Source organism: Eptesicus fuscus, chromosome 3 (assembly GCF_027574615.1).
Source record: "Eptesicus fuscus isolate TK198812 chromosome 3, DD_ASM_mEF_20220401, whole genome shotgun sequence".
Taxonomy (NCBI): Eukaryota; Metazoa; Chordata; class Mammalia; order Chiroptera; family Vespertilionidae; genus Eptesicus; species Eptesicus fuscus.
Window position 1 is genome coordinate 43,347,746 of NC_072475.1, and position 23,482 is coordinate 43,371,227.

The 23,482-nt window shown below is 40.1% G+C and overlaps 1 protein-coding gene across 1 annotated transcript in view; it reads left to right on the forward strand.

Annotated features, from left to right (window-relative positions):
- The window catches only part of VPS8 (VPS8 subunit of CORVET complex), a 246,690-nt gene that overhangs the window by 153,124 nt on the left and 70,084 nt on the right, over window positions 1-23,482 (forward strand). Inside the window, exons 36-39 of the mRNA XM_054713802.1 lie at window positions 9,864-10,011; window positions 16,325-16,414; window positions 18,275-18,317; window positions 18,606-18,709. Coding sequence (XP_054569777.1) covers window positions 9,864-10,011; window positions 16,325-16,414; window positions 18,275-18,317; window positions 18,606-18,709 — 385 coding nt within the window. The remainder of the gene's footprint in view (window positions 1-9,863; window positions 10,012-16,324; window positions 16,415-18,274; window positions 18,318-18,605; window positions 18,710-23,482) is intronic.

Genomic DNA, 23,482 nt, shown 5'->3' on the forward strand with positions numbered 1-23,482 from the left:
CAATTTCAGTTATACCACTATTCTGTGCTATTTTTAAATATCAAAGTACCAGGATGTGTGATTGTAACAATTGTTTTGAAATCTCAATCATTTAAATTTTAAGAAGACTATGTCACATTTTAAATTAGAGTCATACTGATGTGCATATGCAGATATTTAGAAAAGCAATCTGACTACATTTTTCTCCTGCACCCCAGTTTAAGACCTTTTCAAACTGTGTTTTAATTATAACCCTGTTCTCAGAATATTACTGAAACTAGATTTTTTTTTGAAAAGTGTTCTATTAATCATTTGTATTTCTCTGATAGTCAGTTTGGGCCCTGGTCTACTCCTAGAATTAGCTGATGGAGAAACTGCAGAATTGGAGTTGGGGGGTAGGAGGGAAGAAAGAGAGCTATAAGGAGGATGGGAGAGCTCAGGGAGAAGACTGAGAGAAGGAGACAGAGGACAGGGCTAGATGGATGAGGAAGGCGGCACTCTGCCTCAATTCCCAGCCCTTTCTCTGGGGTCTGAGCACCCCTTTCCCATGGCAAAATTCCTTGTTCCCTCTCTCGTGTGTCCTCCAGTTTCAAATATATCCTCTTAGAATTTGACTTGTCCTCTCGTAAGATCATTTATTTTAACCAAGTTATTTTCCCCAACCATCCTACCTGGAGACGTTCAAGCTGGAAAGACAAGAGAAGGCTCAGCTTTGAACTTGGCCTTTTCTCACATGGAACAAAAGTATAGAAGCCAATGGTGACCAAATCCTTCTTTAAAAAACCAATATTAGGTAATATAAATATATAGCCATTTGCTCTGATATTGCAGTCACTCCTTAACTTAAATTTCACAGTAATAAACATGGCACATCACAAGAGTTTCAGAGGTCTTCCATGAAAAGTCTTACTTTGTTATTACCTACCCTAGATTTGAAAGATGTTAGTTAGGTAAGGCCCTTTAAGGGTACTGTGAAAGTTGTTTTGTTCACTAGCAAACCATAAATAATTTTACATTCATTTACTCAGTATGTTTTATCTCCCTGAATTAACCCTAACCCAAGATAATTACTCTAAATAAAGTTGTCACACATTCTTCCTTCTTGTCATATTAATTTGGCTACAAGGTTCTCTCTTACCTACTTCAGAGAGAAGCAGTGTACCCACAACCCTTTGTCTTCCCTCTCCCCCAAAAGCAACATGACCTGTAATGTCCTCACTTTTGACAGCAGCACAGTTGCCAGCTTTACTTTAGCCTAGTAGAAATTAAGAGCTGGCAAAGATTCTCCCCTTGATCAAACTTTACTCAGGCCTCTGAGCCTTTTCATCTCTGTCCTTGTGGAGTCTAGTTTTAGCAAGAATCCCCCACCCTCGATATGTGATTACCCAAAATACCTGTCCAAATTCTTCCTTTCCTCCCCCCAAGCAAAATCTGATCACCCTTGGCTTGCCTTCAACAAGAATCCTGTTAAGTCAGTCTAGCAAATAATTACCCACATTCTTAGTAATTTTTCATCCACTGACCACCTCCTCATCCTCCAACCCCATCCCAGCTATAAATCCCACTTGTCCTTGTTGTATTTGGAAAGGAGCCTTTGTTCTCCTGTACTGTCAAAACCCCATTGCAGTAGTCCCTATACCTATTATGATAGTCCAAATAAAGTCTGTTTTAACAAGTATCATGGGTAATTTTTTCTTTAATAGAGCCTTGAATTAATAAGACTGATACTTTAGCTCCACCTTTAAAAAGGGCTCACTTTCATATTGATCCATTTCCAAGAGGTCCCAATCCAGAATTCATCATATTTTATCCTTTTACTTTATGTCTTATATAGGAAGCATAATGGTCCAAATTCATTTGTAAATTGGATGTTTGGCATTTCAATATAATCATTTTTATATAAAGAGCATTTTAAATTATAGTATCTTAGATTAACCCATAAAAGCCCGTTTAACCCACAATGTAAATATATAATAACTAGTGGCCCTGAGCACGAATCCGTGTGCGAGTAGCTCGCTGCCACTTGCCTCAGCTGGCCGCCTGGGCCACCACCACTGGTAGTTCCCTGCCCTGCCCTCTTGTAGCTCTCCGCCGCTAGTAGCTCGCTGCCCTGGTTGTTACACATCACGGCATAACGACCATTTGCCTATTACCTCTTTATTATATAGGATAGTGAGGAGAGGAAAAAAATATTTTCCTTCTTCCCATTTAGGTTCTTGGCTGTACCTCTGTAACAAAAGACAGATTAAGAAGAGAAAAGCATATGAAATTATTTACTGTAAGTTTTAAATGTCACGGGAGCCTTCATAAGGAAATGAAGACCTGAAGAAATAGTTAAACCTGAGTGTTTTTTGCTAGGTTTGATGAAGAGTAGAAAGTCATAGAGAAGTGTGATAGGACCAAAGGATATGAGCTAAGGATAGTATACTGGGGGAAACTGAGCAAGGCCTGTTTGTTTGGATTCTTCTCAGTGTCCCTCCATCTTCAGAGATAAGGATGCTCCTTTCCTTCACCTACAGGGAGAGCACCTCTCACCTTAAAGTTTTATGATACGCTTTATGATTTCCCATCCCATTTTAGCTTTCTAAGGGAGGTCAGAGAGTCCCTTCTGCACCCACCATTTCTCAAGTTTCTTTAGTTTAAAATATTTAGTATGCCAGGGTACCATATTTTGGGGTAGCATGTCCTGAACCCTGTCACTAGTAAGATACTAATTCTGGATTGAGGGAGAGGATCAAGGTTAGGAAGGCTGAGTGCAGAGTGAGTAAGGAGGAGTAGCTTCCTGAACTAGCCTTAGACAAAGTTTTGGTTATAGAAAGTTTGTCTTTGGTGTCCTTTGAACTCTGCCTTCTCCACTCTGCTCCCTTCTTTCCAGGGGTGCAGGGTACACACACTTCTTCAGGCTCTCCACTTTATAAGCACAATCAGATATAGAGTATTGTTCCTAGGTAGATTTTTTAAATCCAAAATTACTTCCTTTCATGATGCCCCAATCAAAACTTGATTTACTTTGTCAATGTCTATATTATGTGACACTTTTACATGAGAATATGCAAGTAAAATATGAATACAATGAAGCATACACACTGATGAAAAAATACCTTTCCAATACCCATGACTTCCAGGGTAAGGAGAATGCAGATAGTGTGGCCTAGTTTACATTAGGCTCTGAATGACTGATTTCACATCCCATTTTAGCTTTTTAAAATGGGTATGCTTGTTGACTAACCTGAAGTAAAGGATTAGAATCTTGTTAGGTACTGGGAAAACTGAAGTGGGAAACTAGGGGAGTGTGGAAAGAGATATATAGTGTTGGCATAAGAGCATCCAAACCTGTGTTAGCGTAGGTAGCTAGTTATTAATAAAGGAAGGCAGCAAAGGGAATAAGACATTATTAAGCATAATAAACTAGGGAGCAAAGGCTTGCTTCCCAAGGAAGTTATAGCTTCATGTACTCCCCAGAGAACCCCTGGTCCATTCCCCACAGATCACGGAGATGGGATAGAACAGTAAAGGGGGGCGGGGAGGGGAATAAGCACGTGTACAGTAAGGGCCTAAATGGTGACCATAGAGGCCTATCTGTCTAGCTTGGGAAAAGGAAACTGATTGGTTAGAAGGCGGACCTAGCACAAGCCCAGGAAAGCTTGGGAAGTTGACTGGTTATTTTAAAAAAGCACCTTCCCAAACCCAAGGTAATATAATCCCAGCTAACAAAGAGTGCTCTCTCTCTCTCTCTCTCTCTTCCTGCCCAATAACATGTGCTCAACCTGTGCGCAGCCACCTGGGGGCCTGCTGCAGACCGTGTGGTCTCCAAAGGACTACGCTTTAATAAAGGGCAGAATCTCTGGACACTGGTCCTATTTCTGGGCCTGATGGGGGCAAGATAGGAATTTTTCCTTAGCAGTATGGACAGAAATGGGGACACTGAGAATCCAGGGGCACTCCTTTGATTTTGCATTTCACACTACCAACAAATCTTACCATGCCACAATTTCCCATACATGGGTCCCTGGAATGCTTTCCTTGAGATCCTGTGAAAGAACACCATTTCCACTGGCAAGATCTATAGATAATTTTTATAAGAGCTTTTTTTGAGCCCAAACTAACAACTGTTGCCATGAAGTAAGATCTCAGATGCTTCAATGAATGACAGATTTGCACTTCTTTTTATACATTTGAAGAAAATAAAAAGGAGTAATCTGTAAGGAAGATTACATGAAGGAAGGAAAAAAGCAAGGTGGGGGAAATCACTGTAATTGGATTATAGGGCAGTTAACAAGATTATGTGCTCCCTTGAGGATGGTTATGCCTTCCTTGAAGGTGATATTCTGGCATTTTAAAGGTGTGTTAACCTAGATGTACAGGAACAATCGACAAGGTTTGCTTAAGGCAATGGTAAACCTTTTAGTAAAGAAGTTATAGGCCAGGGATGTGACTACCCACCATGTCCTGCCCAGGAACTTATGATCAAATCACCCTGTGAGGTTACTTTTGGGCTCCTGGACATGTCAGATGTGTTACAGAAGCCCTATTTCAATCACAATAGGGACAAAGAAACATCAAGAGTAAGTAGACTGGGCCCCGCCTAGCTGTTTTCCCTGGCAGACAGCTTCAGGCTATTTTTGCCTTTCATTTTTCCCTTCTTGTTCTTAAGCAATAGAATTTATTTTAAACATCCAGGTTTATCCTCCCCATGAAGCTCCTATAGAAGCATTCTGGAGAGTAAAGAAAACAGTTATTTTGAGATGGGGATTGCTTATGTGTCATATCAGAATATTGCTTTTTTGTTGTTCTTGCCCCCAAAACCTGAGTTAATAGGATCATAATTCTTGTGTTATATTGTTATGCATATTTGATTTAACATTTGTATGAACTCACTGAGTTGTTTATGAGGGGATAGCTTTTTATTTTGTCAACAGCATTTTTAGAGGAGCAAACTAGTTAAATTCTTACATTTATTTCTGTTTTCTTTATTCAATTTCTTTAAGTTATCTTTGCCATGTAAATAATGTCCTCAGTAGAAATAATTGACCTACAAAGATATTGGTGGCATCTGTATGTAGAAAGATTAGTTTATGGTAGAGGGGAGGAGACAGGATTAATCCTCCAGAAACAAATTATTTGCCTGAATTGAGGCCAGATTTGGGAGAGGAAGAATTTGCATCTTCTAATTCCCTGCCCAGGAACTTATGATCACATCACCCTGTGACAGGGACAGCTGCTACATATCATTCCCCTTTTCTCCTCCCCCTACACACACTCCCTCTGTGCATTCCTGCTGGCCAAGAATTCTCACAGGAGTTCTGATACATTTACATCCATATGCAGGTCGGTCTTTTGTGCAGCGGGGATGCTTGAAGGATAATATGAAAGGACACTAATGGTTTTTATGAGGCTATAAGCGTCATAAGAAATAAGGAAAATGTGCAAATATATTTATATTCACAGTATTTTCCTCAGTATGATTTTCTTGGTAATGTCAACTTAGCCTTTGTTAACAATGTCCCGGAGGCCTCTGAAATATACATTATAATTTTTTCATAGAAAAATACATATAAAATGTCGGATTATATTTTTAAATCTTTAGTCAAAGTAAAAATTGAGCATTGCTAAGAGAATGAGTGTCTTTGCCAAGGAGCAAAACATAGATTATGGAAATGGATTATACATTAGATTTAAGTTGAATCAGTTAGTGTTTCTATGTATAATTTTGAAGGTGCATTTTAAGATCCTGACACAATGTTGAAATAGCATATTTGAAAGTTTAAAAATTAGAACATTATATATGTTAATAAACTTTGACATATGAAAATACATTTCTACTTTATGAATGCCTATCAACTTGGCCAGGCTTACCACCGGAGACCGTATCTTTGGTTAATATTTTGCCAACAGCTCAAATTTAACCTTTTAAATTCGAATACATCATAATCTCATAATCTCCAGACTTGATACATAGATTGATAGGTAGGTAGGTAGATAGATAGATAGATAGATAGATAGATAGATAGATAGATAGATAGATAGAAAATAACTTTCATGCTTTAATTTAATTTCTTTACTCAATAATTCTTTATCATGAGATTATTTGCTATGTACTGTGTGAGAGTTTGAAATGGCTAAAAATTATACTCACTTAAAAATCCAAACCTGTTTTTTTCCCCTTTATTTTCTCTCTTAGCAAATGGCATTGTCTGCCCATTTATTTAATTTAGCAATGTACGGAGTAGGTACAGCATACTAAGCACTGTGACAGGCACAGGCGGTAAAGTGATGAGTAAGATGGGGCCCTGCCTTCATATAACTTCATTCTGATGGAGGAAGTTGATAAGTAAGCAGGCAGTTTTAGTATAAGTGTGTTTTAAAAAAAGATCCCAAGTGCAAATTTCTTACTTTCCTTTACCCACTCCACTCCACCTTCTCAGCCACACCTCAGAGAGCCAGTCACCCAAAACCTGCCTCTCCTGTGTGAGTCCCCCTCTTGTCTACCGACACTACCCTGGCTCCGGCACTCCGCATCTCTCTCCTGGTCTCTCTTGCTTGTCTCCTAACCAGCCTTCCTAATTCTACTTCCATTTTCAAAAAGACAGACAATGACAATGTCTCCTTTCCCCTTCACACAATTATTCAGTTCCCGTTATTCAAGGTAAAGTCCAAACTCCTCATGGGTACAGGCCCTTCTTGATCTGATTCAGGCATATCCAGCTTTTATTTTCTCACCTGGCTTTTCTCTTTCCCCCTTTATTCTGCAGCAGTACTGAATTAATTGGTCATAGGATACACTACACATTGTCATTCCTCCCTTTGAATATGTATTGCTCCCTCTTAGTCCACTTTGTTTCTTGGAGCTCAAAAGTTACATATGTGCTTTGATCCAGCAATTTCATTTAAGGAAATACTGGGAAAGAAAAAAGTAGTTAATATTCAAATATCCACCTTAGCATTTATATAGTGAAAAAGATATTTTAAAAAGTTGATGGGGGAGATGGCTAAATAAACACTAAGATATATGAACATAATTGAATACCAAATTGCAAACATGGCTATGTAAATGTAAAAATAATGCCAAACTGAAAAAATACATAGCATGAAATAGTATGCACTGTTGGGGAGGAAGAAATTTTCCTCTACTCCTGTAGGTTCTTTCAGCTGGCCTAATAATTAAAGGTACATGAGACAGATTAACAAGAGAAAATAACCGAATTTAATTTTACATGTGTGTATGGGAACCCCATAGACATGAGAACCAGAGATCCTACATGCATGAGAGGTTCGAGACAGAAAGGTGAAATGAGGTACATATGACATCATGAGCTAAGGAATGAGGTAAGGTGCCTGGGAGGAGGGTAATTCACAGGATGACAAGAAGAGCAGATGTTCAATAATTTGGTTTGCCTTGCCATATAAATAGGTAATCACTCTTATATGGGCAAGGGTCCACTTTAAATTCTTTAAGGTAAACATTTCTCTTGAGCCTGCAGAGTCTCTTTTGCCTTCAGCTCAAAATAATATACATGCCACCCAGCCAGTGTTGCTCAGTGGTTGAGCATTGACCCATGAACCAAAAGGTCCCCAGTTCAATTCCTGGTCAGGGCACATGCCTGTGTGGTGGGCTTGATCGCCATTAGGGGGCATGAAGGAGGCAGATGTTTCTCTCATTGATGTTGTTGTCTCTCTATCCCTCTCCCTTCTTCTCTTTTTAAAATTAATAAAAACCTTTAAAAAATACTCTTCGTGCCAAAGTAGCATATTTTGGGGAGGCCTGTACTTAACCCCTTCAGCGCACATATATTTGTGTGTATGATGGAATGATAGTGAGAGGATATAGAGAGATGTGGCTAGCTTAATGCTCATACACAGTCTTTGTCCCTGTTAGAGAACAAAAATTCAACTGAGTAAATTTAAAGATCTAATTGGCTTTATTGAACAATTTTGAATCAAGAGCATCCCATCTAGTAAACAGAGAGATGATCCATGAAGTTGCACAAAATGGAAGGTTTTTATTGGCACAAACTGGGTGGGTCAAGAAAGTTATTAGCAAAAGAAAAGAAAGGATTGGTTCAGGCCAGGGCACCTTTCTTTACATGAAGACTTACTGTTTTCTGAAAATGATGATAAACAGCACTTCTTTTTCTAATAAGAATCTTCAGTTACAGGAGGACGAATTACATTTAGATGCAGGAAATCTTTCCCAAATTAAGAGCTTTGTGACACTCAGTCCTGACCAGAAGTTGGGTGATTAACTCAATAAGTTTTGCTGCTTGGGGCTTTCTATACTTGCTAATGGGCTAATTCATTATCTTCTCAAATTGGCTGTAAATCCCGAAGATGAAGTTTTCTTTTCTTCTTTTGTGTGTGTGTGTGTGTGTGTGTGTGTGTGTGTGTGTGTTTCACAACTACCTTTACTGTAGGAGTTTGTTAAGTGACTGGCTATTCCCTGGGTAGACCACCATCCTACGTAAAAATTGTCTGTTAAATGTCTGTGGCCAGCTACACTGTAAACTTTGAGAACAAAGACTGTTGCATTCACTGTTGTTCCCCCGGCAGTAGCGTCACCGTGGCACATACTAAATAGATGCTCAATAAATGTACATTAAATTGAACTTAACTGACTGGGAAAGGTAAATTGGACTGCCTTCAAATGGAGGAAACCAAATATAGAGTAGAGGGGTGAAAATTACAACACCAGATATGGCTCAGAATAAATCCTGTCTACATGAAGAAAATAGAAGATGCACATGACAAACCCAGGGAAATGATAGTTTTTAGGTAGGATGAATGATGTGTCTCAGTAGAACACTATTAGGTATAAGAGAAAAGGGAATGCTAACCAATTTTTCTGAACATTAAAGTGAGCTAATGTATTTTTCAGATATTTACACCATATTGTAGGCAATGTTAATATTTTCTCTACATCATACTTCTGTTAATATGTCTTAGAAAAGCAAGACTATGGAGCAAATTAAGATTAGACATAGCATCTGTTGGTGAATCACAGTATTTAATTCTTTCCAGGCATTTATTGGCAAAACCCTTTATAAGTACTGAAGTTGTGAATATGCATCAAACCAAGCAAATCACCCGAATGAACAGATTTTGATGCATTCATTTGGGAAATAATCTGTCTGCTGGGACCCAATTAGGCAGCATCAACATCATCAGAACGTTAATAAGTAAACTGCAGCATTGATGAGTTTACATCCATTTCTGACTGTTGCTTATCAGTCTTGCTCATAAATACAACTTGTTATATTCATTTCTCAGAGCTCTATTAGTCATCTATTAGCTACCTGCTTTGTCATATACCCCACTGCTAACTTTAATGGCTGTCAAAATTAGTATAGTCTTGGGACATAACAAATGGATGCTCAGTAAAGGTACAAATTAGAATTAACTAATGAGGAGATAAACTGGTAACTACCCTCACAGAGTTTATAGTCTTGTAGAGAAGACAGATAATTAAAGAAGTAATTACAACAGGGTGTGACTGGTGCTATAAGGGAAGCATAGTAGAGATAGCTGTTGAGACTGGAAGATGGTTTATATATACACATATGTAGTTACTCATGAATCAAATTATTTAAACTGAATTGGTCATCTGTTTCTTTTAGAGCAACAGTATAACTTTTGGTATGATTTATTTATTGGAGCCTCCACTGACTATTATTTCCTTAATTACTCAATGTAAACTGAGCGGTATTGTGATTTAGAGTGCCTCTGATATATACAGTTCACCCTAATAATCTGAGTAACAGTGAGATTTTTAATTCATGATATTACCTGACCAAAAGGTAGTCTTGATTTTAAGATAGCATCCTTTTTACCTGAAGCTTTAATTATAGATGTGATTAAGTGATGCTACTCTTTTGTTTTTATGTTTTTAGGGAAGGTATTCATGTAAATCAGGAGCTGCTGCAGATATCCCCCTGTATTACAGAACAGTTCATTGAGCTGTTGTGTCAGTTCAGTCCAACCCAAGTCATAGAGACATTACAAGTCCTTGAGGGCTACCGCCTAGAAGAAACTATCCAGGTAAGACCAATAATGGAGAGAAAGCCAGAGTACACTTTTCCTGATCATTCACCATTTTACAGTTAAGCAAAGGGAGACTCACATATTAAATTACTTGCCTAAATTTTTAGCTAGTAAGTGGTAGCATCTGAGATGGAACCCAGGGAGTCTGATCCATAGTGCATGCTTTTCATTGCTATGGAATAAACTGCTTTCACATGTTTTCTAGTAAAGTCAGAAATAGCACATCTCCATCATTGTTATTAATAAAGTTTCACAGACATTCTAGCCAACATGATAAACATATAAAAATGAATACAGTAAAAATGTTAAAAGGGAAAAACCAAGCTCTTGTTTATAGGTACTGATGGTTACATAGTCCTCTTATGCAATAACACTAGTCTGAAGAGCAATTCAGTAGCCCTAGCACAATCATTACCTTGATTCATTTCCCTTATTTTCACCTGTTTCCAAATGAAAGTTAAAATACATATTCTAATCCTATCTAATAAAGAGGGAATATGCTAATTGACCATCACGCTCTCACATAGGTGGTGGTGCCCACAGCCAATAAGGAGGGAATATGCTAATTGACTTCCATGCCCTCAAAGATGGTGGCGCCCACAGCCACAAGATGGTGGTGCCCAGTCCCCTCAGCCCCGCTGGGGCAGCAGGTGCGTGGCACAGCTGGGCCCACCCCCAGGCAGGTCCGGCCGCTCTGTGCACCTGCCTCCAGAGTCCCCCAGTCCCCTCAGCCCCCCAGCCATCCAGGGCTGGCCTGAGGCACAGGCAAGCCTTGGATGTCAGCTGCCCAGCTGCCCAGGGCCGGCTCGAGGCACAGGCAAGCCTTGGATGGTGGCTGCCCAGCCACCTAGGGCCGCCTGAGGCTCAGGTAACCAGGGCTGGCCGAAGCTTGCACTGATGGCATTGGCAGCAGCAGAGGTGTGATGGGGGCATTGCCTTTCCCTGATCGCCAGGTCACCTCCCGCCCCTGAGGGCTTCCGGACTGTGAGAGGGGGCAGGCTGGGCTGAGGGACCCTCCCCGCTCCAGTGCATGAATTTTTATGCACTGGGCCTCTAGTCCTACCTAATAAAAGGGTAATATGCAAATTGACTGCACCTTTGCTATGCACAAGCCACACCCACCAGCCCAAGCCATGCCCACCAGGCAATCAGGGCAAGTATGCAAATAAACCCAACCAAGATGGCTACAGCCACAGAGAGCAAGGTTTCCCAGGCAACAGAGGAAGCCAAGCTTTCTGCATGCCCTTGCCAGGCCTAAGCCTCCACTCAAGCTACAAAGTTTCAATTATAGGAGGTAAACAAATTCAAACAGAATGGCGGCAGCCACGGAGCTGGAGAGAGCAGGCCAGGGTTGCCCGCGGCAACGGAGAAAGCAAAGCTTTCCGCACACCCTGGCCAGGCCCAGGCCTCTGCTTAAGGCTACAAAGTTTCAATTATAGAAGATGAATTAACCCAAACAGAAATGGCTGCCGGCCGTGGAGCATGCAGGAGGCTTGGCTCCGCTCCAGGCTACAAAGTTTCAATTGTAGAAGGTAAATAAATTCCAGATACCAGGGCCTCCGCTTGGGTCGCCAGGGGGCGTGGCCAGCCTGCAAACCACCACAGGCCCCTGGCTCAGGCCGCCCCACGCCCCAAGGGAACCCACACCCTGATCCGGGACACCCTTCAGGGCAAACCAGCTGGCCCCCACTCCTGCACCAGGCCTCTATCCTATCTAATAAAAGAGTAATATGCATATTGACCATCACTCCAACACACAATATGGCTTCCCCCATGTGGTCAAAGATCCTGCCCCCATGTGGACACAAGATGGCCAGCCAGGGGAGGGCAGTTGGGAGGCACCTGGCCTGCAAGGGAGGGCAGTTGGAGGCAATCAACCCTGTAAGGGAGGGCAGTTAGGGTGACCAGGCCGGCAGAGGAGGGAAGTTGGGGGCAAACAGGCTGGCAGGGGAGCAGTTAGGCATCAATCAGGCTGGCAGCGGAGTGGTTTGGGGGTGATCAGGCTGGCAGGCAGAAGCGGTTAGGGGCAATCAGGAAGGCAGGCAGGCGAGCAGTTGGGAGCCAGCTGTCCTGGATTGTGAGAGGGATGTCCGACTGCCCGTTTAGTGGGATCGGGCCTAAACGGGCAGTCGGACATCCCTTGAGGGGTCCCAGATTGGAGAGGGTACAGGCTGGGCTGAGGGACACCCCCCCCCCACTCCGTGCACGAATTTCATGCACCGGGCCTCTAGTATACTATAAGAGATTAGCATGTTCCCTATTTAAAATGCAACCTACCATTATGTCTCCTTTCTTTAATGTCAGTACTCATGAAATAATAATCTGTATTTTTTGCATCCACCTCCTCAACTGTCCACACACTTAAATATTTTAAAATTATGAAATATTTCAAATATGTCGAAATGTGCATGAAGAATATCAAATACATTTGTACCCACCAAGCCAATTTATAAATGTTAACATTTTGTCATACTGGCTTCAGATATTTGTTGTTTTGTTTTAGAAATAAAGCATCTTTTATTTGTCATGTCCCCCTCTCCCCGCTGAGGTCACCACCAGCCTGAAGATGGGAAGTTTATCCAGGTTGTTTATTTTCATATATACAGGGTGGGGCAAAAGTAGATCTACAGTTGTTTGCTTAGAAACGAATACAATAATTAAAAGATGCAGTTTTATTATTTTTAAAATTTGTTTTAATGGTATCATACAGTATATATCCTATTGCAAATTGCTTTTGTCATTAATTTTTTAATCTGTCAATTTTTATACATGTAGATATACTAGTAGTTCACTCATTTTAATGGTCATGTAATAGCCTATTGAATGATTATGCCACAATTTATATATTTCCCTATTATAGACATTCAGCTAATTTCCAGTCTTTTGCCATTATAAACAACTAGAGGCCCGGTGCACGAAATTCGTGCACAGGGGGAGGGTGTCCCTCAGCCAGCCTGCACTCTCTTCAATCTGGGACATCCCTCTCACAATCCAGGACTGCTGGCTCCCAACCGCTCGCCTGCCTGCCTGCCTGATTGTCCCTAACCTCTTCTGCCTGCCAGCCTGATCACCCCGTAACCACTCCCCTGCCAGCCTGATTGCCCCTAACTGCCCTCCCCTGCCGACCTGGTCACCCCTAACTGCCCTCTCCTGCCAGCCTGGTCACCCCTTACTGTCCTCCCCTGCAGGCGTGGTTGCTCCCAACTGCCCTCTCCTGCAGGCCTGGTCACCTTTAACTGCCCTCCCCTGCAGGCCTGGTCACCCCAACTGCCCTCCCCTGCAGGCCTGGTCCCTCCCAACTGTCCTCCCCTGCAGGCCTGGTTGCCCCCAACTGCCCTCCTCTGCCATCCCAGTCACCCCTAACTGCCCTCCCCTGCAGGCCTGGTCCCTCCCAACTGCCCTCCCCTGCTGGCCTGATCGCCCACAACTGCCCTCCCCTGCCAGCCATCTTGTGTGGCCATCTTGTGTCCACATGAGGGCAGCCATCTTTGATCACATGGGGGCAGCCATCTTGTGTGTTGGAGTGATGGTTAATTTGCATATTACTCTTTTATTGGATAGGATGTTACATTAGCCATCAGGTTTCTCTAAGTAATATACCTGGAAGTGGAATTCTTTGGACAACCGAGTAGTTTAATTCTACTGATATTGCCAAGCTGATTTCCTATTTGTTTCATTCTCTTCATCAGTATTTGATATTTGCTGTTTTTTTCACATCCTTGCTAATTCCTAGTATTTTTAGACTTCTTAATTTTTGCCAGTGGAATGGGGATTATTGATTACTAATGACATTGAATATCTTTCCATATGTTTAATGACCTGTTAGATTTTCTTTTCTCTGAATTATCTATTCCTATCGTTTTTCTAGCTGAGTGTTTGCCCTTCTCTTACTGGTTTACAGAACTTCTTTTTAATTTCTAGATCTCTAATCCTGTGCTGATTTTATATGTTGATGTCTTCTTTCAGTCTCTAGGGCATATCTTTCAACTTGGTTTTTAGTGACTTTTTTATTAATTCTCACTCAAGGATATGTTTGTTTTTTTAATTGATTTTAGAGAGAATCAAAAGGGGGGCGGGGAGAGGGAAACATTGATGTGAGAGAGAAACATTCATCAGTTGCCACCTGCACATGTCCTGCAGGGACCAAACCTGCAATCTAGGTATGTACCCTGACTGGGAGTCTAATCCCACAACCTTTTGGTGTATGGGTCAATGCTCCAACCAACTGAGTCACCCAGCCAGGGCTTAGTGACTTCTTTTTAATTTATCAATCTTTTCCTTCAATGTTTAATTTTTGGGGTATCAGTCTTTCCTTTTGACTTTGATGGCATAAAGGCTGTCCTCTTTTATGAGTTTTATAGGTTAGCTTTTTACATTTAGGCTTTTAATCCATCTGGAATTTATTTTTGTAAACAGATCAAGAGAGGGATTTATATTTTTTTCATGTGGATGGCTAATGGTCCACGTGGCATTTTATTGTGCTTTCCTCACTGATTTATGATGCCATACTGTCATATACCAGCTTCCAAATGTACATGGATCTGTTTGTGGATCCTGTTCTGTTCCTTTGATTATTTTTCTTTTCCTATACTCATACCACGTATTTTATTAATATAGGTTTAAAATAAGGTTTCTTATTTGAAACAAGAATCTTCCCTTCTCATTCTTTTTCTTTAAAACTTGTTGGCTACTCTTGACCTCCTACTATTCTACATCAATTTAAGAATCAGATTGTCAGGTTCCTTTAAAAAATATTCTTCTGGAATTTTGATGAAAAGGGTACATTGAATTTATAGATTAATTTGGGAGATTGACATTTTATGGTATTGTCTTCACATTCAGAAACATGGTTATCTTTTAAAAATGCCTTTTATGCTCTTTGGCAAGACTGTATCACTTTATATAATATTTTGCATAAGGTTTTGCACATATTTTCTTAAATTTATCCTTAGGTATTTATAATTTTGTTAGCATTTTGAAAGGAAGTTTTTGAAATGACATTTCTTATTGAGATTGCTGCTGTATGTTACTAATTTTTGTACAGTTTTGTATCTGGCAACCAGGCTAAATTCCTTTCTTTATTCAATAGTTTTTAGATTTTCTTATGAGAATAATATTTTCTAGGTATAATGGTAGTTGTTTTTATCTTCCCAACCTTATAGTTTTTTCTTTCTCTTATCAGATGTCTAGTAGCTCTAGGTTATTTTGAACAGAAACAGTGATAGTATGCATTCTTGCCTTGTTCCTGATTTAAAAGGGAATGTGTCTAATATTATACATTAAATATGGTGTTTATTGTAAGACTGTGATAGGTAATTTTTATTAAGTTAAGAAAGTTCCCTTCCCAGTATGGGTAAGAGTGTTTTGTATTATTTTGTTTTTGTCAAGAATGGGTACTGCATTTTATCAAATTATTTTTCTGCATTTATTGAGATGATCACGTTTTTCTCCTTTTATCTGTTAACCTATTAATATGTTATTTGTGCCTTGCTTATTTACTCCTAAGAAAGATTTATTCCACTTTATAAATCTTTTCAAAGAATAATTTTGGATTTGTTAAATCTCTTTATTGTTTCTTCCTATGGCATTATTTTCTTTTTAAAAAAATATATTTTATTGATTTCTTTACAGAGAGGAAGGGAGAGGGATAGAGAGTTAGAAACATCGATGAGAGAGAAACATCGATCAGCTGCCTCCTGCACACCTCCTTCTGGGGATGTGCCCGCAACCAAGGTACATGCCCTTGACCGGAATCGAACCTGGGACCTTTCAGTCTGCAGGCCGACGCTCTATCCACTGAGCCAAACCGGTTAGGGCAGCATTATTTTCTTTTATTGAAGCTTAATTGTGTTTTTTTTGTTTGTTTTTTTTTTTTACTTATTGACACTCTTAGTGTTTTAAATTTTATTTAGAGCCCACAAATTGATACATAGTGTTTTCATTGTCATTTTGTTCTAAATATTTTGTGTATAATTATACTTATCAATTTCTGGTTTATATTATTACTACTTATGTAATAATACAATATGTGTTGCCTTTTCTCCAATGGATATTCCTCATTCATGTGCATAACAATTTTTTAAATAAATAAGTGGGGGGAAATGAATGCACTTGGTCTAGTCAGAATATAAAATAGGGCACTATAAGACCAAAAGTCAAGTATTTGCATATTGTACTGTAAAGTAGCATACTACCAAGATATGGATTTGTTAATTAGTATCATATTGGGGGGTTTTCATCCTTAATAGGACCTTCTCACTTCACAAGCAAGATTCGTGAACACAAATCTTTATCTTTTCTTCTTTCCTAGATTACCCAGAAGTATCAACTTCATGAAGTCACTGCGTATCTATTAGAAAAGAAAGGAGATGTTCCTGGTGCATTTTCAATAATGCTTAAGGTAGCATTTTACTGTATTTGCTTTGTCATGTTTCAATGTGTCCCTCTATTCATTGCATTAGTCTATCTCTTTTTTGAAATATAATTGACATATAATATTGCATAAATTTTCATCAATCCATTTTAATTTATTATATTTCAAAGTAAGTTGCAGGCAATAGTACATTTTACCTCAATATTTTTATCATGCCTATCACTGACTAGAGTTTAGAATTTCTGTGTGGTACTTGTTAAAGGTAAAGTTTACATACAACAAAATACACAAGTCTTAAAAGTACCATTTGATGAGTGTTGACAAATGCACACACCTGTCTAATCCTAGTCCCTAACAAGATGGAGAACATCGCCAGGAATTTCCCTCATGCTTCTTCAGTCAGTTTCCATTCCCACTCCCCCAGAAGTAACCACTCTTCTGACTTTGTTTTTCCACCTTGGGTTAGTTTTACCCTTTTTTATTCATTCATATTAATGGAATCATTTAATAGGTTTTCTTATATAATCCCTCTTGCATTCAGCATAATATATTTGAGATTAGTCTCTGTTATTGGATGTATCAGTAGTTTGTCCCATTTATTGCTGAGTAATACAATTGTATGAATATACCACAGTTTATCCATTCTTCTATTGATCGACACTTGGGCTAGTTCTAGTTTTTGGCTATTATGAATAAAGCTTCTATAATCACTTTTGTACACAGATGTTTTCTCATTCCTGGAATCATTACCAAGGAGTGAATTGCTGGGTCACCAGATAGGTACAGGTTTAGTTTTATAAGAAATTACCAGACCTCTTTCCAAAGTGGTTGTAGCATTTTACGTCCTACCAATGATGTATGAGTGCTTTGGTTGCTCCACATTTTTACCAACAGTTTGGTGTTCTATCAAATTTTGAAAAAATTTTTTTTCATTCTTTTAATTGTTGTAACATACACATAACATGAAATTTACCATTTCAATGGTATTACGTATATTTACATTGCTGTGCAGCCATCATTATCATCGATCTCCAGAATTTTTTCAACTTCTCACAAACCCATTAGACAATTACTCTCCATTCCTCCCTACCCCCCAGCCCCTGGAAACCACCATTCTACTTTTAAACTATATGACTTTAATTACTCGAGATACTGCATATAAGTGGAATAATATAGTATTTGTCTTATTGGGTCTAGCTTATTTACACTTAGCGTAGTGTCTTCAGGGATATTACACTTAGCATAGTGTCTTGAGGGCCAGGGCCTAAGCTGTGTGTGGCAGTGGTGATGGAGAGAGAAGAGGACATGAATTTGAGAATTAATTGATCATTTAAATACAGTATAAAGTGAATGAGAGGGAGTGGTTAATGATGATTCTATGATTTTTAGCTTAAAATTAACCTATGAGGGACCTCAAGAACAGGAGCAAAGTTTTGGTAGAAGGGCTATATCAAAGTCAGCTTCAGTGTGTATTCAGAAGCCTTTGCAATATCAGTATCTGAGGATCTAGAATTCAGTAAAGCAGTGGATCCTATAACTCTATTATAGTATTTTAGGATATCTCACATTCAAGGCTGTGCCCCATGCTATAGAGTTAGACTTGTCATGTCCTTTCTTATCTCAAAGCATGGATACATTCTGATCCTCATTACTGTGCCTCAGAGATGTCAATGATGACTATGTAGGTAGCACAACAGAAGCAAAAGTAAAGCAAAATAAGTGATACTTGATATACTGCTAGCTATGCATCCTATATACACCAGAATTCTCTTCTGAACAACAGGGACCATTCCTAATAACTTCGTTGTTTCCTGGGTTTTTTCTTTAAAATATGTCAGTTTAATTATTTGGTGGATTAGAAATTAAAATGTTCCTTTTACCTCCTAGAGACTACAAAGCAAACTTCAAGAAATAACACTTCAAGGTGAAAGTAAGTTCTTGAGTGTAATTTACAATTTCTTTTTTATTTACCCCATGTTTTTAAAAATGTTGCCTAATAAACTGTATTTATTAAGTAATAAACTTATTAAGTAAATTGTCCTGCATAAATACTGTTTATCGACTTTAACATTGGTTCCAATTTTAATTTGTTTTTAAGGGATCATAATAGGAAAGCAAATAAACCATGTGGCTTTGTGATGCTAATTGTCAGTGTACAGAAATTTGAGATTATCATTAATATATTCTTAAGTGATATTAACAATTTTTCTGAATCTAGCTACCAGAGAGGATCCCTCATTGAAGGATGTGGAAGAGACCATGGTAGAGACAATTGCCCTTTGCCAGAGAAATTCACATAATTTGAACCAGCAGCAAAGAGAGGTAGGAGAATGATTACTGAGGCATTTAAAAGTCTGTTCTGGCCTGAAACTAGGAATTAATCCTATTTCTATTGCCCTTTCAGCTACCTGAGTTCAATTCAACTGATTTTAACCACTGTTTAGTGCTCCCAGGAGTATAAGACTCCCAAAGTTGTTATGAGGAGTGCCTGTCCTTTGTTCTATGAAAAGGCTCTATATTCTTAGATTTGGCAGTGTTGCAGAACTTAACTGTGTGAATACTAGATGTCCTTGTTCTTTCTGAACTGAGATTTTGTGTATTCCGTGTAGTGGTATTGTGGATGTGTCATCATTTATCATCTCTTCCATTCCCCATGGATGAAAGTGAGCATGAAGAACTGGAAGAAAACCCTCAGAGATACAGAGAAAGCTGGAAAAGGTCAAAGAAGGTTACGACATAGTAGTTCTCAACCCTGGCTGCACCATAGAGTTACCTAGGGAGCTTTGAAAAATGCCAGCACTCAGATTGCAACCAGGTCAATTAAATTAATGTCCCTGTAGCTGTGACCCAGTCATGAGTATGTTGTAAACTTCCCCCATGATTCCACTGTGCAACCCAGGGTGGAAGCACTGCTGTACCAGATTCCAGAGTGCAAAGGGGCGAACACAGAACTGAAGGAGGAATAGTGGAGCACCTGTGCAGATGGGAGTTACAGCAGTAAAGCAGAAACTAAGGGGACGAGATGTGACTTGACAGCAAAATTCTGCAGTAGTCTTAACAAGTAAAGTCGACAACATGATATGGCATAACTCCTCTGGTGCCTGCCCCTCGAGGCTGTGGCGTCTAGCTTAACACCACCTGGCTTTTTCCCACTGCCTGGTGGTCTGAAATGGGAAGCAGGGTAAATGTTTCACATATAGTTAGCCATGTGTGCTACAATGGAAATAATAAACTTGATGTTTTCTTATGAGATGGATACATTTCTCCTTTACATTTTAAAAAATATATTTTTATTGATTTCAGAGAAGAAGGGAGGAGAGAGAGAGATACACACATCAGTGGTGAGAGAGAATCATTGATCGGCTGCCTCCTGCACACATGCACACGCACACCCACTGGGGATCCAGCCCAAAACACAGGCATGTGCCTTGACTGGAAATCGAACCGAGACCTTCTGGGTCATAGATCAACACTCAACTACTGAGGCACACCGGCCAGGCTCCTTTATGTTTTTGTCAAGGATTTTTAAAGGTTATGAATTTTGAAAACCCTTTAGAGTTTGAATTCTGTATAACAAGACATTTACATAATATAGGTGCTTTTTTGTTTATCAAAAAACTTTTATGTGTGAGATATATACCCATCATTTTTTAAAATCCTGCAATACAGAAAGTTATGCAGAAGGATGCTTTTAAAAATTGTCTGTGTCTGTCCTATCACCCAGAAATAATCATCATTATCATTTGATGACTATCACTCTAGATATTTTTTATCTGTCTAGGTTAACATAATTTTAGAAAAAATGAATCAAATAATGCTTGCTTTTAAAATAAATGTAAAATTTAGTCTCATTTAGGAAGCATATGTAAAACTGAGGAACTGGTGAATTTCAAATATTTCTTTACCATACTACCTCTTAATAAATCTCACTAAAGTTTAAAAAATCTGAACTGTAATAGATTGGAATTATTATGTTTATAATTACATTTCAGTTTGTATAATATCTATGATTCCAAGCCAGTAAGGGAATTTGTATGAATTCATACTTCCTCTAACCTCTCTTGTCCAACCATCTTAATTTTAATTAGTTATGTTTTACTTTATTAAGGTTAATAATACAATCTTTTCTGAATCCATAATTCTCATGGTTGTTTAATCTTTATTCAAATGGGTTAACAGGCTATATACCAGTCCTTTTGCCATGATTTTTCCATCCCAAGTTTTTATTTTCATTTATCTTACTAGTGGCCTGGTGCACAAAATTCGTGCACGGGGGGGAAGGGTGGCCCTCAGCCTGGCCTGCACTCTCTCTAATCCGGGACCCCTCAGGGGATGTCCGACCACCGGTTTAGGCCCAATCGGGCCTAAACTGGCGGTCAGACATTACTCTCACAATCCAGGACCATGGGCTCCTAACCGCTTACCTGCCTGCCTGCCTGATCACCCCTAACCACTCTGCCTGCTTGCCTGCTTGTCCCCAACTACCCCCCCCCACTGGCCTTCTTGCCCCCAACTGCCCCCCTTGCTGGCCTGATCGCCCCTAACTGCCCCCCTGCTGGCCTGATCACCCCCAACTACCCCCCCACCAGCCTGCTCACCCCCAACTGTCCCCCCTCCTGGCCTGTTCACTCCCAACTGCCCCTCCTGCTGGCCTGATCACCCCCAACTGCCCTCCTCTCCTGGCCTGATCGCCCCTAACTGCCTCTGCCTTGGCCCCGCCTTCATGGCTTGGTCTGGAAGGATGTACAGAAGGTCTCCCAGTCTAATTATCATATTACCCTTTTATTAGTATAGATGGTTAGCTGGCTATATTTGGACATGGTGATATTTTGATAGAAAAATACAAAAGGGTAAAATTGTTAAATCTATGTTTATACATATTTGATACCAAGCCTTTTTAAAAATTTTAATCCTTCTATCTCCTCTTTAATATCTATTTGATACTCTTCTTCTCATGGAAATTTTAAGGAAAATGATAATTATGGTTTATAAATAGAGCTGTTCAGGTTCACATCACCTGAAATATGTCCAGATTCACATATTTTAATGGTAGACTTAGATATAAAATCCATGCCTCCAGAACACTAGGGATTATTTTGACTATATTTAAATTCTGTGTCTCTTAAAGACAGGAACAAGGCTTCCTTTAGTATGCAAAAGGGAAATTTATTTATTTACTTGTTCAAAAAATATTTGTGATGGAATTTGTTTATTAAAGATATTAGATGTTAGAATTTTTTCTATTTTTTGAAATTTTCACTTCTCTAGGATTATAATTATACCATTTTTCTGGCTGCATGTAAGAGAAGTCTATCTATAAGGGAAGTCTGTCTCACACCTCACACCACTCTCTATCACCACACCCCTAACCCCCCAAAACTGGTTTCTGCTTCATTTCTGAACAAGTTTCATAACAGAAGTACTTGAATGTTCACTTTTATGTAAATAGTATTTATTTGAAAATGCCAGACTGCTTTTATATAATACCAAACTTTAAGTTTGGGGGATTTTTAATAATTGTTTTGCCTTGTTTCTCTGCTTTGCTTTATTTTGTTTTGTTTTGGAGAGTATGAGAACAAGAGCTATTGCTGCAGACCCTAAACTAACTAGAAAAGTTGAAGTATCCAAAAGCTTGATTGTGAACTGTCTATAATATCTCTTTCTAAAAGTTTCTTCAGAAAATTAAATATTATGGAGTATTTTCTTTAAGTTTGACCACAGGAAGTTGGGTTGACAGTCATTTCCCAAGTAGAATGTCTACCTGTCCTATTTTTGTGTGTCTGGCTATTTATGCTGCTATTATCAGTGTCTACTGATTAGATATAGCAAAGAACATGGCTTTGCTTTGCATATAATTCCCTGAAAAGAAAGCTATCCTATATAATAAAGAGGTGATATGCAAATTGACCATCACACCATCACAAGATGGCGACGCCCACAGTGGGGGTGGGGAATGGAGGTGGGGCCCGCTGTTCCACATGCCTGCCACCGGAGTCCCCGCAGCCCCGCTGGGGACCTCGGGTCCTCCTGCACCCCCCACTGACTTACAGCTCGCACAGGCTCCTCCAACGAGCTGCCCATCCCTCTCTTCCTCCCTCCCCCAAAGCTGAAGCCTGACTGTGGTGTCCAACAAATTGGAAGTTATAACTCATGTCGTTGAGAGTATCCTCCATTCCTCAGCCGGGGTTGGCCACTCTGTGCGCCTGCCGCCGGAGTCCCCTCAGACCTGCCGGGGGCCTCAGGGCCTCCTGCACCCCCCACTGACTGAGACTCAGGCAAGCAGGGCTGGCTGAGTCACAGGAAAGCCACGAATGGCGGCTACCCAGCTGCCCAGGGCCGGCCCAAGGCTCAGGTAGCCAGGGCCGGCTGAGGCTTGCGCTGCCGGCAGTGGCAGCAGCAGAGGTGTGATGGGGGCATCGCCTTCCTCTGATTGCCAGGTCGCCTCCCACCCCTGAGGGCTCTTGGACTCTGAGAGGGGGTAGGCCAGGCTGAGGGACTCCCCCCTCCAGTGCATGAATTTTCATGCACTGAGCCTCTAGTCCTATATAATAAAAGCTTAATATGCTAAGTGCCCCGTCGTCCAGTCGTCTGTTCAACCAATCAAAGTTAATATGCTAATGATATGCTAAGGCTGCTCAACTGCTTGCTATGACATGCACTGACCACCAGGGGGCAGACGCTTGACCCATAGTTTAGCTTGCTGCTGGGGTCCAGCCCATCCTGACTGAGCGAGACAGGCCAGACATGCCCTGGAGCCCTCCCGTGGCCCCTTCCCAGCTGGTCAACCTCCCGCGTCCCTCCCCGGCCCCAATTGTGCACCCATCGGGTCCCTCAGCCTGGCCTGTGACCTCTCGCAATCCAGGCTGAGGGACTCCCCCCAACCCAGTGCATGAATTTTGTGCACTGGGTGTCTAGTTTATAACAAGGGAAAGTAATTCCAGTTTAGTTGTGTTGCCCTTAGGGTTTAGGATTGTCACTTTCATGGATTGTTATTTTAGCCTGTGGGTTTTCAGTTTTCCAAGTTAAAAAAAAAAAAAAGAAACAATATTAAAGAGCAAGAGAGGTAAAATATTGAAAAGGTATTTACCATATATT